Source organism: Lissotriton vulgaris, chromosome 7 (genome assembly GCF_964263255.1).
Source record: "Lissotriton vulgaris chromosome 7, aLisVul1.2, whole genome shotgun sequence".
Taxonomy (NCBI): Eukaryota; Metazoa; Chordata; class Amphibia; order Caudata; family Salamandridae; genus Lissotriton; species Lissotriton vulgaris.
The window spans coordinates 1,396,804,575-1,396,823,037 of NC_141695.1; the positions used below are offsets into that span (position 1 = coordinate 1,396,804,575).

At 47.2% G+C, this 18,463-nt stretch overlaps 1 protein-coding gene across 2 annotated transcripts in view; it reads right to left on the minus strand.

The window, feature by feature from the left end:
- Nucleotides 1-18,463, minus strand: part of LOC147705710 (sulfotransferase 1B1-like) — a 400,304-nt gene that overhangs the window by 199,800 nt on the left and 182,041 nt on the right. For both annotated transcript variants that reach the window (XM_086932137.1, XM_086932139.1), the window contains one exon: nt 11,502-11,630. In XM_086932137.1, coding sequence (XP_086788263.1) covers nt 11,502-11,630 — 129 coding nt within the window. The remainder of the gene's footprint in view (nt 1-11,501; nt 11,631-18,463) is intronic.

Consider the following 18,463-nt stretch of genomic DNA (forward strand, 5'->3'; position numbering starts at 1 on the left):
CTCAGTAGACTCGGCCGTGCAATGTGGGAAGCCTATAATGTGTGCTAATCAGAGGGGTGGCCTTGGCTCAAATAGTGGTGGTAAAAAAAGAGGAACAGGTAGGAATGGTTCACTTAATAGAAGGAATACTGCAGATGGAGGGGCAACTCTAGGATGAGGACTTGGTAGAGGTAAAGCAGGCACTATAAGTGAAGACCAGAGAATACACAGACTTGGCCACGAATGCGGCGAGGGTACAGTATAGAGCAACACTCAGCAGAATTCATGATGTCAGGGACAAGGCAGATAAATAGCTGGCCTGGCTAGACTGCAGGGACCAAGCAAATCGAGTAATGTTTGAAATAAAGGTCGAATCGGGTGGTAAGCTCACTGAGACGCAGGAGATCACGGATGCCTTTGGCCATTACTATCAAACGATCTACGCATCCCAGATGCCGCACATGGAGGAGGCAGCCGCCATTCTAAGAGACATCTCGTTGCCGGTACTCACTGAGGAAGAAAGATCTGAGCTAGATCAGGACTTAAATAGTGCAGAGGGGTTAAAGACCATCCAACATTTGATGTGGGGTAAGGCAGCGGGCCCAAACAGCTTGCCCATCGAACTTTATATTCTAACTTCGAGTAAGCCCGCACCCTTCCTAACTAAAATGTTTCAGGAAAGTAAGGCGGGGGACTGCTTCTTCCAGACCAGAGGTTGGCAACGATCGTGGTTATCCACAAGGAGGGTAAACCAAAAACAAGTGCTCCTCGTATAGACCAATATCACTGCTTAACGGAGAAGCGAAGATATTGCAAAGGTCTTGGCCACCCGCCTACTATGGGTAATCACAACATTAATGCACTTGGACCAACCGGGCTTCATGTCCGCTAGGAACACCTCCCTCAATCTGCAAATGCTACACAGGTTGCTAAGCCGAGCCAGGATGATAAGCAAGGACGGAGTGGTGGTCTCTCTTGATGCGGCCATGGTGTTTGACACAATCGAATGGCCTTACACGTTTGTAGTGCTTAGGAAATTGGGACTTGGTCAGGAATCTACTGGGTGGGTCCGGTTCTGTACCAAGAACTGTTGGCCCAAATAGTAGTCAACAATAGAAAATCTGGCACCTTCGCATTCAGTAGAGGCATCAGACAAGGTTGCTCCCTATCCCCACTGCTTCTTGCCCTGACACTTGAGCCACTGGCGATGTGGATACGAAAGGACCCTTCTGTCAGAGCTCTCAGGTGGGCTGATGGTTGGGAGGACCGCATTCCACTATACGCTGATGATATCTTACTATATTTGGCATCGCCTGCAGCCTCTCTGAACAGGATGTTGCACATCTTCCATGTTTGGCAGATTTGCAGTGTATAAAATCAATTGTCTAGTGTTCTAAGCGGATTTACGATAAAGGAAGCGAAGGAAGACTTCAAATACTTGGGAATTCGGGTCTCTACAGACCTGTCTCGCTTCAATGAACAAAACTTTCAGCCTCCGTTACAAAACCGTTCAGCCTCCAGAGGGACGTCCGACACTGGAGATTGCTCCTTTTGTCCCTGCTGGGGCGGGAAGCCCTCTTTAAAATGATGTCCCTCCCAAGATTCCTGTATGTACTGAAAAATGCGCCTCACCAGGTCGAATCGGTTTACTTTAAGGAAATCAATAGGGTTCTTAGAGACCTGATATGGGACAGTAACCCACTGAGGATCGCCACCCAAAAGTTAACTCTAGGGTGGTTCGATGGGGTAATTGGCCTCCCGGACATTAAAAAGTATTACTGGGCGACCCAGCTCGCTGCTATAAACCAATACACATATAGGACCCAGAGTGACCCCGGATTCCAAATGGATAGATGGTTCTTCTCGGGGGTGGTTTCACAGGGGCACTATATTCATGCCCGACAAAGTTGGAACTGACCGGGCCCACAGGGAACGTGGTCCAGGTGTGGAAAGCAGCCACATAGGAGCCTGGGTTTGGAGGGGAAGATCACGCTAGCTACACAGCTTTGGCATGATGACCAGCTGGGCAAGTTCAGTCGCACTCGGGGATTCGACCGTTGGGATCTAATGGGTATTTCCTGCGTTGGTGATTTATGGAAGGAGGGTGGAGTGATTCCCTTCGCCCAATTACAGAAGGAATATGAACTGGCAAACACTGAACACTTTAGATACTTGGAGATCAGACATGCGCTACTCACTGCCCTACCAAAGGAGGAGTTACCGCCAGATCCTTCCCCGGTCGAGGATAGGGTCTTAGATGGAGATCTTCCAGAGAAAGCCATATCGCTCATATACTAGAAGCTAATCAATAACATGACAGAGTCTCTTCTCCGCCTTCGTACACAATGGGACTATGATGTCGCTGGGCTTGTCGATGAGGAGTGGCTCGCGGCCCTGGCCTCTCCTAAGGAAGTGGCCATTTCCTCGAAGCTCAGATTCGTACAGATGAAAATTCTACATAGAACCTACCTAGCCGGCCCAATGTTGGTGAGAATGGGATATGACAACAGAGGCAGGGTGCTCTAGGAATTGAGGGCAAGAGGGCACATTTATCCACACTCTCATGGAGTGCATAATTATCCAAAGGTATTGGTCAGCGGTGGCGGGATGCATGGCAGAGGTACTGGGACAGCACATTGGCTGTAACATTAAGCTAGGTCTCTTAAATGTCTGAGACCCAACAGACTTGAATTCTAAAGAACAGACATGGGTAACTCTAGGTTTGATAGTTGCCAAAAGAAATATAGCAAGGAAATGGAAGGCACGGGACCCACCAGTGTTAGAGGACTGGGGAAAAGACATGGACTGGTGTATGGTAACAGAAAAGGCCATATATGAGTCTAGAGGGTGCCCCACCAAGTGGACACAGATCTGGGAGAAATGGAACAACTATAGGAGAGAGATATGCAAGCCAACACAAACTAAAGGTGGAGGTGGCGAAATTGACCTGCTGATTGGGCGTCGTGATCAATGTATTGTTTGAACATGTGCTTTCGCGTTTACTGTCCACCATGTAACAATGTACTGCCGCAATTTTTCACGTATGTATGCTGCCTAATTTGTCCATTCTGGTCTTTGATGAAAATAAATTTAAAAAATAAAGAGAGAAAAACAATTACTAACACAAAAGTTCATGCTACATTCGGTTACAAATTAACAAATCGTGATAGGTTTTGACTAACACATAACCTAGTATCTAAAGTGCCATTGGGCAGCTCTCTTAACATTATGAGGAATGTGTTCAACGATAGTTATATTATCGGTTACATTTGTACTGATCTAACTTAGTGGTAATTTTGCCACCAGCCTCGATTCAGTTCTTCTTCGCTTTTAGCTAAAAAATGTGTTAAACAGCAGTTCAGCGGGGGATCTTCTGGATCGAGACATTTTAATATTGCAATTCTACAGGAACAAATGCCTCTTGTGTTGAATGGTCCCTTTAGCAATTTACGGCGATCCTTACTTAAAGCTGGGCAGATACAAACTAGGTGAATAAAAACCTGTATCGGTGATCTACAAAGATCACATGACTTTGGGCTCAGATGTTTCCAACTTGGCTGATCTGCATTAGATGGCAGTTTGCCAAAACGTATTGGTAAAAACTTGGACTTTAAATAGAAAGAAAATGGCTGACCCAAGTATGACGATGGTTGCAATCTTGTATAGGATACCAGAACCATTAATGCGTAGGCTCGCTACCTTTGGATGGCTTTATCCTCCAGCAGTGAGTGTTGTTTTAGTTCCTTCTTGAAGATTTGCTGAAAGGTGGTAAATGGAAGATTCTTCTGTCAAAGGTCTACCTTCCCAGTGGACTGTAAGGAAGTTTGAAGATATTTAGAGTAGGCAGAATGTGGATCGCCTTGTAACTCGTTCCAAAGTGCATTGTTGATCTCAATTCCTCGATTGCACCAAACTTTGTACCAGGCTTTTATTGTGACGTATCTTCTGTGCTGCTGTTGCTGATGATTGCTCCATCACTGGTCTAGCCCAAATTCTACCCGGACCTGTGCCGGTGAGCCATTCTGTGGAAGCGATAATACTTTTTTGTATGCTTGTCATCGATCGCTCTCTGGAGGCCAATACTGGTGTGACTTGCTAGAACTATATTGTCAGTGTAAGATAATGCGAGTTCCCAATCGTGGGGGGTGCAAATTGATTTAATCAAGCCTAGGTGACAAATCGGCCATGAATAGAGTGAATAGTTGTGGCGCTAGAACGCATCCTTGCTTTAGGCCATCCTTCCTGTCAATTGTTTTTGGAAAGCTTCATCCCGTCAGCTATTTTCACTGCATCCATGTATCAGAATATAATTCCATTATGGGTCTTAATATTTTTTCTGGTAAGCCCCACTGCTTCAGTTTCTGCCTATAAAATACTTCTGTTCACTCGATCAAAAGCAGCTTTAAAATCGATGAAGCATAAAAACAGGTTCTTTTGTTGCTGTAAGCTTTAATCTGCCATTAGACCCAACACAAGTACGTTCTTAATGGTACCTGAACCACGTTGAAAACCAGACAGATTGATAGGAATTATTTTATTGCTTTCGGACCAACTTATTAGATCTGCCAGGATCAATGAGACATAATACTTTGCTTCTGGAACAATTAAGGCTATCAGACGATAGTTGGCTGGGTCAGATCGCTCCCCACCCTTAAATAACAGATTTATTATGGAACCCCTCCAGCTCTCTGGCAGGCGATTTGTGGTGCTCACCTCATCAAACAGGTGGGCTGTAGGTGTTGCCCAAAATTTGAGCTCTTGTTTATAAATTGCCTGCGGTATGCCATTCCTGCCTGGGGCACTGTTCAACCTGCCTTTGGCTAGGACTTTTACAATTTCATGTAAAGAATAGTGTCTGACTGAATGATTTATGCTTCTTGCAACCTTGGAAGTATTGATTGTAATATGTAATTTGTCCTCCTTTATTATTGTTCCTGCCACGTCTGTTAGTTGCGTTTGTACTTCCTGAATAGCTGAACTTGCGTGTGTAAATGTAGTTTGATTCTTTGTCAGCTGGAAATAAAGGAGTACCTGCAGGGCACTCGCTCTCTCGGATGTCATTGAGAATGTAGCGGTTAGATGATCTACCCAGGATTGTTCTGTCACATATTTATCATTTTTGGTGATCTTATAAGGGTGTTTGCTTGATCCCAAAAAGCTTTGGGGTTTGATCTTCTAGCATTATACAACAGTTTTGACCAAACATTGTACTGCTGCATTTTATTACCCTCCCAGATTTGTTTTTTCAACTGCTTTTTAAGTTATTGTAATTGCCCCTGTTTCATTTCTAATGTGTTGTTACCCCTTGTGGATCTGATAGCAGCTCCTAGTTTTTTCCTTTAATTTTTAGCTGTCAAACTCAATGTTCTGCGCTCGCAGTGCGGCTTGCTTCAATGTAAATTTGTTGAGTTAGCATCGCTGGGGAGATTTGTTAGAAAGGTAACCCAGACGTCTATCATCAAGCCAATTAGTGAGTTGAGATGCCCACAGTTCCCTTGCCGACTCTGCAATTGTGGGAAATGAACTACTGGTCCAATGTAATCTTTTAAGATTTATAGTTGTTATGGTTCCATTCTCAGATACTACATCCACATGCCTTGGAAATGTGGTTAGTAGTTGTTGCCTAGAATGATTGCTTTCTGTAGAGTGTATAATTGAAAATGCATTTGTTTTTGCTAGCAGTGGTAATGTGACAATTGTGTAATCTAAAATGGAGCTAACATTGGTGCACTTGTAAGTGCAGATTGGAGGTCTATCCTGATCCACTCTGCCATTTAGTACTCACATGCCCAGATACTCTAGGTCTGTCTAGTTGTTGCCCAATCTGATCAGTCCTTGAGAAGATGGGGTGCACTTGAATTTGTACTGCCCATATTGCATTAGCATTAGTTAACTGGTCGTCTTCTTCTGGAGTATATATTAAGTTTGAATTGAAGTTTCCTGTTAAAATTATTTCCCATGCGGGATGCTCAAACCGGATTTCCAATATAGTTGTAATTAAGGTTTTGAATAGTTATTTTTTAATCTTATGCTTTGGATGTGCATAAAGGTTGATGAGAATAATTGTTCTTGCATTTTCATTGAATACCAGATCCATTTTTAGGTCTCGTCTTGGCAGCGCGCATGCGCTGTCTCTCCGAGACTTCAAGTAATCAGTATCAGGGTTGAAACTCTTGGGTACTTACTCTTGCCGCTTGCCATTTATCAACACTCGAATTGTTCTTCTTAGCAGGCTTATGGTTGGCTGTCCATTGGAGAAGTCACTTCCGTTTTATCCGGAAGCACAGCCTAACCACAGTTTATCAGCTTTAATGTTTTAATTGTGCCTAAGGGGAAATTTTTTTTAGGATTGTTCCAGCCCAGCATTCTCACTTGCATGCATAATTAGCATGGAGCTCCTCACAAGCGCCGCGCTGTTAATTATACACAATCAGCACGGACTCGTCATAACGCAAGTTTATACACACTCCGTACAGGGGCACTTTAAAGATAACCCACTTGACATAGCGTGGACGTTGAGTGAAAGGAGACAGATCCATAAAACGGCTTCGGAAGGGAGTCACAGTGTATGTCTTTGAAAAAAACAACTTGCGCTGAAAGTTTAAATAAACGATGGGAGCGGGCCCAAGCTACCTTCTGTCCAGACAGGGGGCTGCACACCATCACCACAATGATGCCACACACCAGCCGCTGTATTCCAACAGTGCTTCCCAGGATTTACAATGCACCTGTTAAACTTGCTGTGTAAAGAGGTCAGAGGCTGCGCAGGTCTCAAAGATGAGAATAAGGGCCGGCAAGGATGGCTCCTCGTTGACAGCCGTTGCGTTATCAAGTTCATGATTATCCATTTGTATATCTCTGCGGTCACGTTTTACTATCGTATGTGGCGCAGCATTTTATCTTAAGCCCTCACTGAGGCCGTTTCCTTCAGCCTGGGTAGCTCGGCACAGTTTAACAAAATATTGCACAGTGCCGGGTTTCTTGATTGGGTTCCACATGAGCTGCAAAGCATGGATGCTGGGGCTGAAAAGCCGCGTACATCGGGACACAACTACGGAAAATGCAGTTCGCATCGAGACAAGTGAGGGTTCAGGGTGAAAATGCACACACATTTAAATGCTTGCAAAAGGCTTCGGGGAATAACATCGAGTGAAATCAAAGAAATATATGAATTATACCCATCATCTAGTCCAATCTCTAGGGCTTATTGTCATGATATGAGCCTCCATTTGTATGCGCACCATCCTTTTGCCTTGCACCCATGATTTCAAGGTGTGACCAAAACAGCGCTTTGAAGAACGTACTGGCTAGAACTCAGGCCGTTTTCAGCAAAACAAGTAAAAGGGAAGGGTAGGGCAGAAAGCGGCGCCATCTATAGAAGTTCTGCTATCCGTGGCTAGCATTGCAGTTGCTTTTTGTAATGGCTCCATCGCATGGCTTTCACCCCCTCACAGCCGTCGTTGTCTCCCCCCAGAAAGACACCAGCCTTGTGTGGACTGCCATAAGCTAACGTTACATTTCAGGTGGACACTGAGAGCTAATAGTGAGACAGCTGTCAAACACCTGTCCTCGGAACAAGTGGTAGAAGTGCTGCATTTTTGTGATTTCATTATAGTGGGTAACGTTTCCCCATAGCCTCTCCGCTTCATCCTCCCTCGAAAGGTGCCGGTGTAGTCTTTAATTGTCATTCCCTCTGTTGTTTAGCATATTGAGAGCAGTGCAACACGTTGGCGTTCTACATATAAGAAATATATCTGCATGTCCACAATTGCTTGGGTACCGTCTGTGGAAGTACGCTTGATAGCTGAGACATTCATTACTTTTAGGTCAGGCCTACATAACTGGTTAGGCTTTGGTTGCCTCATGTGAATACATCGTATAAATAAAATATATATGTACATAGGAAACGCTTTGGGTCCACCCTCTTTATTTATTGGTCTGTTCATCAGTCCGGCACACTTTGCTTCCACCCACCACAGCATTCAACAGGGGGCGATGGGACAGCTTACTTTAGGTATCTCTTTGATCACACAGGCACATCTTTCTAAAACGTAAATGGAAATGCATTCAAGTGCTAAGGCTTTTGGTCAAGTATTTTACTTTGCTGTGTCTTTTTTTCTTTACATTCCATTCTTTTTGTCATGGTGAGTATAAACTATATCTCGGGCTAAAGCAATCCAAAGCGAGTACACCTGCCTGAAAGTATCTATAAAAACAAGCATTTGCAATGCAATAGGCCTCGTATTTGTGAAAGTTTGAGCTATTGGCATTGAAAATGACAATGCCTTTTATGTATGTGTTTTAAAAACTTGCAAGCAGTCATAAACATGCCCTTTTCTACTTATAGTTGTTGCTTACAAGAATCAAGGCTGGCAGTAACTGTGTCTTGTTTACTTCCAGACTTGCTTGTCGTAAGAAAGGACTACAAGTACAAAGTGCTTATTTATGCACCGCTTTCAGGTTTTTAAAACCCATAAATAAAAGGTATTGTCATTTACAATGCCAATAGCTCAAACTTTCGCAAATGCGAGACCTATTGCATTGCAAATGCTTGTTATAACTTGCATGTCTGGGGTTGTTATCGGCAATTGGGCAGATTTATTATTTAAAATTGTCGAGATGTAGACTGCTAGGCCACCCTTTGGTCACCCATATCGCTGGGTCCTTGTGAATTTTACATGATGTACAATATGCCCAGGGACCTCGGCTGGAGCTATTATTTCATAGTTATTCCAGTACTCTGGGGGTACATTGTCCTGCAAGGCGCGCTTTGCGCCTGCTATATTCCATGACAAAAGGTTTATCTGCCAATTCTCATCTCTGTTGCTCATTCGACTGGGTCATTCTCTTCGTGTTTGCGGTCGATGGTCCCTATAGTCCTCTTTACCTCTTGTGCCACGTAGCACCGAATAGACGGACCTTATATTGGAATCATTGGTCATAATTCTTTGCTGCTGTTGCAGGAGTAGTGGGTACCCATTTTTTATTGGAACGGACAAAGATATACCCCAGGCCTCAAATTGGGAAGTGTGATTTAAGATGGCTAAGGCAATATCCTCAGACTTCAAAGTTTTTCCCTTCCTTTATTGCCCTCCTGTTGGATAAACTCTATTGACAGCAGATCACCTGAAGTTATATGCTGTAATGCTGGGATAGCTGCTGTTAGGGTCAGGACATTTCCTCTGTTTAAATAGTCTTGTGAGCCTTGTGAAGTATAATGTGGAGTTAATAATACCGGTTTGTTTGAATGTTGTATTTGATCGTTGGTTCTTGAATGAGACGTAAGGGCTGGGCTACTGTTCTGGTTACACGGTTGCACATTCGGGTTATGGCCTTGCTCTTTAGGGCGCTGAGAATTCATTTGTATCAACACTCAGTTCTCTACCAGGAGAGGGCTCTATCTGTAATATGATTTCTTGATCTCGATCTCCACCGCGAGGGATATTTGTCTCCAGATGAGAATGTAAATCATGAACTAGACCAGGGGTCTCCAAACCGGTCCTGGAGGGCCAGATCCATGCCAGATTTTTAAAATTACTACATGTATCTCAATGGGGAGATCCAAAAAATCTGGCATGGATCCGGCCCTCCAAGACTGGTTTGGGAACCCCTGAACTAGACAGTTGGATTTGGCACCAGCTTCTTTTATTTTTATGGCTGTTATCCGCAGAAAATTGGTACCACCACTGCTAATTCTGTTTAATGAGGCATCATTAGCCCTTGTTTTGTTAATAAAATAAAATCAAAATAAGCTTTATTCTAAATCACAAAGTGGATCATAAAAGCTGCAAAAATACATCCATGGTAGAGTTTACAAACCAGAATGCAAATTTAAAACGGAGCACAAAAAGTTATTCTGTATAAAAACATGTATATACAAACTGTCCTCAACTGCATAATCACTTAATTACTATTTACAACTCCTTCCTGTAATTGATAACGGCCAGCAGAAATCGTGACATTACTACACATGTGTATAAGTTCTGTAGCATTTGCAGATAAATAAAAGCCGGGCGGTATTTTTTAAAACCCAACTGTAATAACAAGGGTTTAATGAGTTTCTTTCTCAGCCCTGAAAAGTGTTTACAGAAAAGCACAGTATGTTTTGTTCGTATATGGCAACATTTTGCTATCATTATAGTTGCTTGTTGCTGAGTAAGTTGCATATGACTCGGTCCGCCACCCAAGCAGTTCTCATGTGCCTTCTTTAAAACCGCAGGTTTATTGGAAGTAAATGATTCTCCAACTGTTAGTATTGATGTTTCCAACGTCACCTGCTGATCTAGGTGATGCTCCACCTCTCCTTTATTATGTCAGCTGGACTGATTTTTTTTTCTCTTTAAAGTTGAATATGGGATAAAGGTAATTTGCCTGAAGGCCTAATTCCTTGTTATTGTGAAGGTGCTTCCTGGCCTTCCTAGCACGCTTCTTCTGCCTTTTCGTTAGAGCACTATTCAAATGGCCTATAGAGCAGTTTGTTGGCCCATCCACTGGCTTTCTGTACACAGGGTCAAAGGCAACAGGTGGTAAGGGTTGATGTTCTCAGGTTAAGATTTTTTCTTCCATTCCTTGCCTTTGGGTTCCTTATCCATTGGTAGAGAATTGTTATTATGAATTTTTGGCAAAAATGAACGTTTGGGCATCGATTGCCCATTCAGTAGAACTGCAACAGCTTTGTTATGCATTACCATTGATTGTACCTTATTCCCATTTGATATATCTCTAGCAACTATGTGTTGTTTCTCTGATGGCTTGGTGGGCTGTTTGCATTCTGTTAGAATGTTCATTAAGATGCTTGGTAGTTCACTTAATTTTTTTAGTATGTTGTCGCACACAGTTAGTTGCTGGAGCTGGTATGGGAATGCTGCTTTTAGCAATGAATTGGCTTGACAGTGAATCCAATTTGATGTTTATATTGGCAATATAATCTGGTATGATGTTCATCAGAGTAATTTGACTATCCAGCTTGTCTGACTGCATATTAAGTGCATTTATTGACATTTGTAACATTTTTATTAGCGAAGTATGCAGGATTGTGAAACCTTCCAACTTTCCATTAGTTTTAAAACTCCTTTCCATTACCTCTTGACTGATATTGGAATGCTTTCGAGCATTAGACTCTGATGCACCAGATATTCTACCAGAGATACAGGTCCGTCAGAGTGTTCTCGCCCCCTGTGCTTATGCTCGCCTGTAGCCGTTTTTTTTAACACCGCCGGACTAAGCTCCCCACAGCATGCACTCATTCATCATTTCATTGAGGCCTACACCACACACTTGTTCTCACAATTGAGTGTATCTCTCTTACACTTACACTACTCCATCCTGCACTACACCTCATTCCACACTGTCCTCAGAGCTATCTTATAGCTAGGACTCCTGCATCATTCCCTTCAGCTCCGCTGCAGCCCATCAGCACTCATACACCATTTCTGACAACCGGTGCTCCAGTACCATTACACCCACTCCTTCACCTTTCACCCAGTGCTTCCACGTTACCTCGATTTTCCTGTGTCACTCACCGGGTGGTATCACATTGGGTGCCCAGCACTCCAGCATGGGCACTTTGTTGTAGATGAAGTCTCTCTGGCATTGCTCATCATCTCCCGCATGCAGAATCATGTCCACAATCTCGCTCATCCAGGTCGTGCCTAGGATAGAGGGACAAGTTATTTCACATTCGCGGTTTGCTTGTCACAGATTTCTACCATTTGTTTGCTATTTCTCATTGATTCTTGACCCCTGGGAGCTAATTATGGGTATGACATGAAGCATGATTGCCTTCTGCCTACTTCTGACGGAAAAACAGAGGTGATGCAATGGAGAAAAAAAAAACCGATGGAACTGGAATGTGTTCCTGACTAATTACCAGCGGATGAGATTAAATCAAGCATTCCACCCATCACCTTTTTGTTTTCCTCTCAATACAATGCAGTAAGTGCGATGTGTATGCCCAGACAAGGGCCCTGTACTCACTGTGCGATGGGAATCAAGCTGCATCTTACTGCATCCACTTCTAACGATAATGGCATTACTCCTAGTCCGATCTCCCTTTCCTTCCTTCAGTACAATTGAGGCCCGCCTCCCACCCAGACCCACCCCCAGCATTAGAACTCTGCCCGCCCCCACCTCCACCTGTACACAAACAAGCCGAGCTAGCACTCAGTTGAACCGCACCGGGAGGGAGGGTCCTCGAAGAAAGGCGAGGGAGTAGGACTCGGAGTAATGCCATTATTGTTAGAAATGGATGCATTACCTCCCATCCCTCCCTCACCTTCCTTCAGTACAATTGAGGACACAGCAAACAGAAGAAAACAGAGACGGACTACTGAGTGACAAAGAACATAAAACAGTGCCGCAAACACAGCAGATCAACATCCCTGGCCTGGCAAAGAGGACAAGACACCATGGCCCGAACCCCCGCAAGAGGAAAAGCCACCAAGACTGCGGACCGAAACCAACAACCCCACGGAGCGGGGGAAGGCAAACAACACCTGAGTTCGACCAAAGCGAACAAACAAACAGACCTCCACCTGGAAGGACTCCACAACCAGCAGGCACCACAGCAAAAGAAACCGGACAGCCAAACTGAGCAAACAAGACTACACAGTCAAGGAAGGAGCAGGACAGAAACCAGGCAAAACCACCCCATGACAGAGCCAAAACGCCGAGCCACCGGAGGGACAAGGTACGGAACGGGACCCAAAACCAGCAGATACGAACAGACCAGTCAGAAGAAAAACGCACAAGACAGGGCCCACAACATCCCCAAGCGCCCCGCAGGGGCGATTGCAACCAAAAAACAAGGCCCAAAAGCCAAGAGTCGCAACCCAAGACCCCCAAGGAGCCCAAAGAGAGGACCGGATAGGACATCCAACACCAGCAGCAAAGACCCCGAAGGGAAGGGCCCGACAGGGCGGGGAAACAAACCCACCAGATCCGGAAAACAAAACCAGGCAACAGACCCCAGGCAACACGCAAGGAAGCCAGGAGCACCAAGAAGCTGGAAAGCCGCCCACTGCACCCACAGAGGAGCCACCAACAAACCCAGAAGAGCCCCAGTCAGAGGGAATGGCCACACCAAAAGGAGGCCAGCACCATGGGAACAACACCCAGGTCAGAACACCAGGCTGAAAACGCCAGCAAACACCAAGCACAGGACAGCCGAGACGAGGAATGACGGGAAGCCCGCAAGCCACCGCCAACCGGACGGGAACCCCCAACACAGCCCAGGCCAGCCACAAAACCATCAGCCAGCAGGCGCAAGCCCCGCACAGAACCCAGGGGAAGGGCTCGAATCATCAAAGGGCACGGAACCACCGGAAGGAACCTCTACCGAGCGCAACACAACCCGGACAGGAGAGGAAAACAAGGAGCCCAAGGCCAACAGGGAGCAACCAACAACCCCCGAGTACAGACCCACCGGGCCCGCACCAGAAAGGCCGAGAGCAACGGAAAGGCAGGGTATGGGAATGGGGGAGGCACACAGAAAACCCAGGGGCCTAGGAGAGGGCCAGCCACCGACACCCCCCCAACCACCCCAAGACCAGGGCACCCGATCCAGAGACCAGAACCGGGCAACCCTGGCCGACCCTGGTGCCGCAATAGGACCACCACAGGGAGGCCCTAACGACCCACCACCAGGCCGGACACAGGGAAGGAGAGAGAAAACCCAGAATGAAGGAAGGACCCAGTACAACAGAACTGCCAGCACACAGGCCACCCACCGAAGGCAGAGAGCCAGCAGCCCCAGCACCACCCAGACCAGAGTCCACAGAAACAGGACGCAGGCAACCAAGGAAAAAGGACCAGAACCTGGACCCACCCTGACCGCGGCAGAGGACAGACTGAGCCAACACCCAAGGACCCCACAGAGAGCCCCGAAGGGGCACCAGGGCAAGTTCAAACGCCTCAAAGCCGCCAGCAAGAGGACCCCTGGGAGAGCAGCAGAAACCAGAACTGGAACCCGAACCTAGCCAAGCCCCGACCATGCCGGTGACCGAAGCCACCACAAGTTGAGCCGGAGGAGCCAGCGAACTCCCAGCCAGAAGGCAACAGCGGGCGAGCCACCAGGATATCCCCCCTCCCCCCCCGCTCCCGGAGACGGACCGACAAGGGCAGCAGGGACAACAAACCCCCGAGACCAACCCAACTGGAGTCAGATGGAGAAGAAGGAAACGAGGTCAGGGAACCAGAAAGACCACAGAAGCCAGGTGCCCCTGCACCCGTAGCCACAGGACTGCCTGAGGAGCCCCCGGGACCACAAGGCCCAAACCAACGAAGGAAAATAGACCAGGCGCCCGCCGGACAAGGGAACGGGGTCGAGCAAAGTCAGAAAACGAGTCCGGACAAACACCCGGCCCGAGAGGGGACCAGAGAAGACACTCACCGGGTCACCAAAAACCCGTTCTCCCGAAGAACTATCCACAAGAGGTCGACCAGAAAAGGATGAAGGAACACCCCTGCCGCAGCAAGGAGAGCCACAAGAGCGTCCAGACATGCGAGAAGACCCAGGGCGACGGCCTGAGGCCGAAGGGGAAGGACCCAACACAGAACACGGGCGTTCCCCATAGAGAACCACAGGAAACGCAGAAAAGAAGCAGAGAGAAGCGTCCCCAAAATCCAGGGCATGGCAAAAACTGCAATGCAGGGCCTGCGGAAAGACAGCCCGAAGGGCCAACACACGGAAGGGAACTGTCCGAAACCTGGAGCAGACCCCCAGGATAACCAGGACGGGCACAAAGCCGCCGGACACCCCAGCCCCAGCAACAGAAAGGAGCAGGCCCCAGACCCGAGCCCCTCCAACAGGAACCCAGCAGATGGATCACAGAGCAAGCAAACAGGACACCCAGTCCAGCAGAGCCACCCAGCAGGCACCGGAGGCAGCCAAACCCCTGATCCGTAGGAACCTGCACCAAGACGCCCCAGCACCCATGGCCCACAGTACACAGGACCCAGCCAACAAACGTCCGGCCGCCACTGAGGAGGAAACGCCAAAGACGACCACCCACTGTCAGGGAACCGACCAGACAGCAGTGACAGGGACCCAACAGGGCAGGGCACTCAGACAAGGAGGCAGCAAGCCAGGGTGAAAAAAATTGTCAAAACCGCGCCCACCTGAAAGACGGCGGGGACACCCACATCGGGGACGACGGAGAAGACCCAGCGCAAGGCACCTGAGAAAGGCAGGACGCCCCGTACAAGGCAAGGCATGCAGAGGGCCCAAGGCGGCGAAACCAAGCCACCACGAACTGCCGCCGCCAACTCTTCGAAACCCTTCACCAAGGAGGGCACAGAAGAAGCAGCGAACAGGTCAGCCCCCAGCGCTACGGCAGCAGCCAAGCAGAACAACAGACCCACCAAGCAGTGTGGACAGGACAGAGTCCAACAGCACAACAGGAAAGCACGACCCCTTCCAAGGAGAAAAGCCACTGGAGGAAGAGAGGGATTCGCAGAACAGAAGTGAAACCCCTGACGCAAAATGAGGGTGTAGAAAAACCCGAAACCATTCAGGACCAACACAGAGCAGAATGAAGACAGAGGGCAGAGGAGAGACCGCACATGGCAGGCCCCACATGCAACCGACAAGTAGCTGCCAGCCGGACATAGCCACAGCTGACAAAGCCACAAGCACAATGCACATACAACAAGTATGAGCAACGTACGCCACTCACACAACACCAACCCCCACCCCGGGATGAAAGGGCAAGCCCAATCGCCGGGAACACAGAGGAAAGAAACCCACAGTCCCTGCCCAGCAGGAAAGAGGAAAACACTGCTGACCAGAACAGGAGCCCAGTGACCCACGACCCGAACGCCATCACCCTGGAGCTACATGCAGCACCAGAGGCGGGCAAAGGACCCACAACATCCAAGGACCCAGACGTGGACCAGTCGCCCACATGACTATCCGGACGAGGAGGGAATAGAAGGCACCAACCGAACCTCAGAGCACAGAGCAACGTCAATCAAGTCTAACACCAACCCAGATATGAGAGGCAGAACACCCCCCACGAAGCCCATGTGACCAGGGCGCCCCAGGGGGACCGGAGACCCAGCCGCAGAGGAAGAGGACACCAGCATGCCCCCAACAACCCCATGTGACCCAGTGGTAGACAACCGCCAAAGCCACCATCAAATGAATCAAGGAACATGGGCAGGACACAAACCCCATCCAGCGAAACCCAGTGCTACCAAAGGCACTACAACATCCGCCGAGGAACAGCACCAAGGCCGGTACCACAGGGCAGGAGAAACGCCCAAGCAGGATGGGGAAAACAATCAAAAAATGGGCACAAACCCATCCAACCTGGCCTCCGGGAAGACAGCAGACCGGGAGGAGGCTGCCACGCAGCCCGACCCGGAAAAGTAGCCCCAGCCATAGGAGTACCGCCCGACACCGCCACGGATTCCTGAGCCACCGTTCCGCCCCCCATACCACGAGGCAGATGAGGAGAGGAGGCACCGCCAGGAGAACGCTGCAGAGGGCTCCTACGTTGCAGAGAACCAGACCGAAGACTCCCGGCACCGCCACAGGGAGGAGCTGAAAGGGTAAGTCTCACTAGGGAGACAGAAAAAAACAGGTGGGGGCGGGCAGAGTTTTTATGCTGGGGGTGGGTCTGGGTGGGAGGCGGGGCCTCATTTGTACTGAAGGAAGGCAAGGGAGGGACGGGAGGTAATGAGCATTCCTAATCGGCTGAAACTACCTAGGTTTGTTAGTTTCTTGTGTAGAGGCCTAGCAGTTCCAGCTCTACTGCCCCCAATTTACATGAGGAACGCAGTCTTCTGGAGTTACACAGCGAATAACATGGTGCAGTTTGGAATCAGAGAAGGATTGGGAATCCAGGAGCAATGCTTGAATTTACATCTAATCATTGAAAACTACTCTGCTGCAACAAGAGGAACCATATATCTTTCTTTTAAGGATCTTTTAATTTGGTGAACAGATCAAAGCTATGGGATATTTTGTTGCAGATGGGCATACGGATGTGAACTTTTTACATACTCTACATAGTGTGGTAATAAAAAACAATGGCCCCTAGACATATGAATGCAACAATGCTATAAACCAAATGATCATTCATTCCAAACAAAAATCAAGAAATCCTTAGGGATCAAAACGTCAACTGAAATTGTGTGCAAACCCTTATCTATATTGTTGATTAGACAGGAAAGTGCCATGCTTTTCTTGCTTTTAGATGCACACTTTTGATCACAATTGTCACGTGTGTACCACTGATAAGAGAATACCAAACTTGTTTTTCACTCACACCACTGCACCCTTACACAATGCCAGGGGAGTCCCATTGCGCGATGGTCAGCATGTGGTCTCGCTCTATGCAGACAAAATGCTCCTTTACGTGTGGGAGGCCCAAATTGGATTTCCATGGAGCATGGCCCTCTTAGAGAACCTTGGACGGGTTTTAGGGACGGTGCACTAACTGGAGGAAAACATGCATGTTCCTGGTCTCCTCGGAGTGGCAGGACATGTGCTGGACTTGGGGATTCAATGGGACTCCAGAGTCTTTAAGTACCTGGAAGTTAAAGTACACCATGCAGACACAGATGAGCGGGAGGGCAATCTGGGGTGTGCCATGTGTAGTTAGAGAGGGGTGTTTATCAGTATTATGTGTTTATGTGCGTTTGTATGTATTCTCATTCAAGCTCAATGGCAAAAAGACTGGGTTATGGACCTTAGGAACAGTCCACAATGATTTGGTCCTCAGCATTGTCTGGAGGCTCTGGGTAGCCTTCCAGACCGGTCACCCAAGGTAAAGAAACTTGGCTTCAGGTTGGATGAGAAACTTACTATGAAGCCTTAGGTAGCCAAGGTAGCCTCTACCTGCTTCGCAATCCTGAGGTGGGGAAAAATATCATAGGCATAATCCCACTCTCTGCCAAAAAAACTGTGATTCAAGCATTAATCCTATCCAGAACGGACTACGGAAACATCTTATACTTGGGGGCCAAGAAGGCAGTCATCCGGATCTTATAAGTGGTTCAAAATCATGTGGCCAGGCTGCTCTTTCCCCTTCCTAAGTATGTGTGAGCATTGCATCTTCTTCACGAGCTTCAAACGTATACAGTTCAAACGTATACAGTTCAAACGTATACAGTTCAAAGCCTTGCGCTATATGGAATGGAATGGAATGGAAATGATCTTTATTCGGATTATAATAAATCCATAAAAGTACATACAGAATGAAACATTATAAAATACTTTAAAAACATATAAAAAGTTAAAAAACGCACAACCCAATGGTCATAAGCAGCATATTGTATAAAGTGCATGATACAAAGAATATAAAATGACATACAATTAAAAAATGCATTCATGAATTACTGTATTGCCAATACCAATAGTCACTTATTCCGTACATATAGTTAATCATCTATACTGGTTGTATTTAAATTTAAAGTGCATTATACGTGCATAGGCCATTATGCATGTTCCATACTAGCCCTCGATTTCACACAGGCTTTT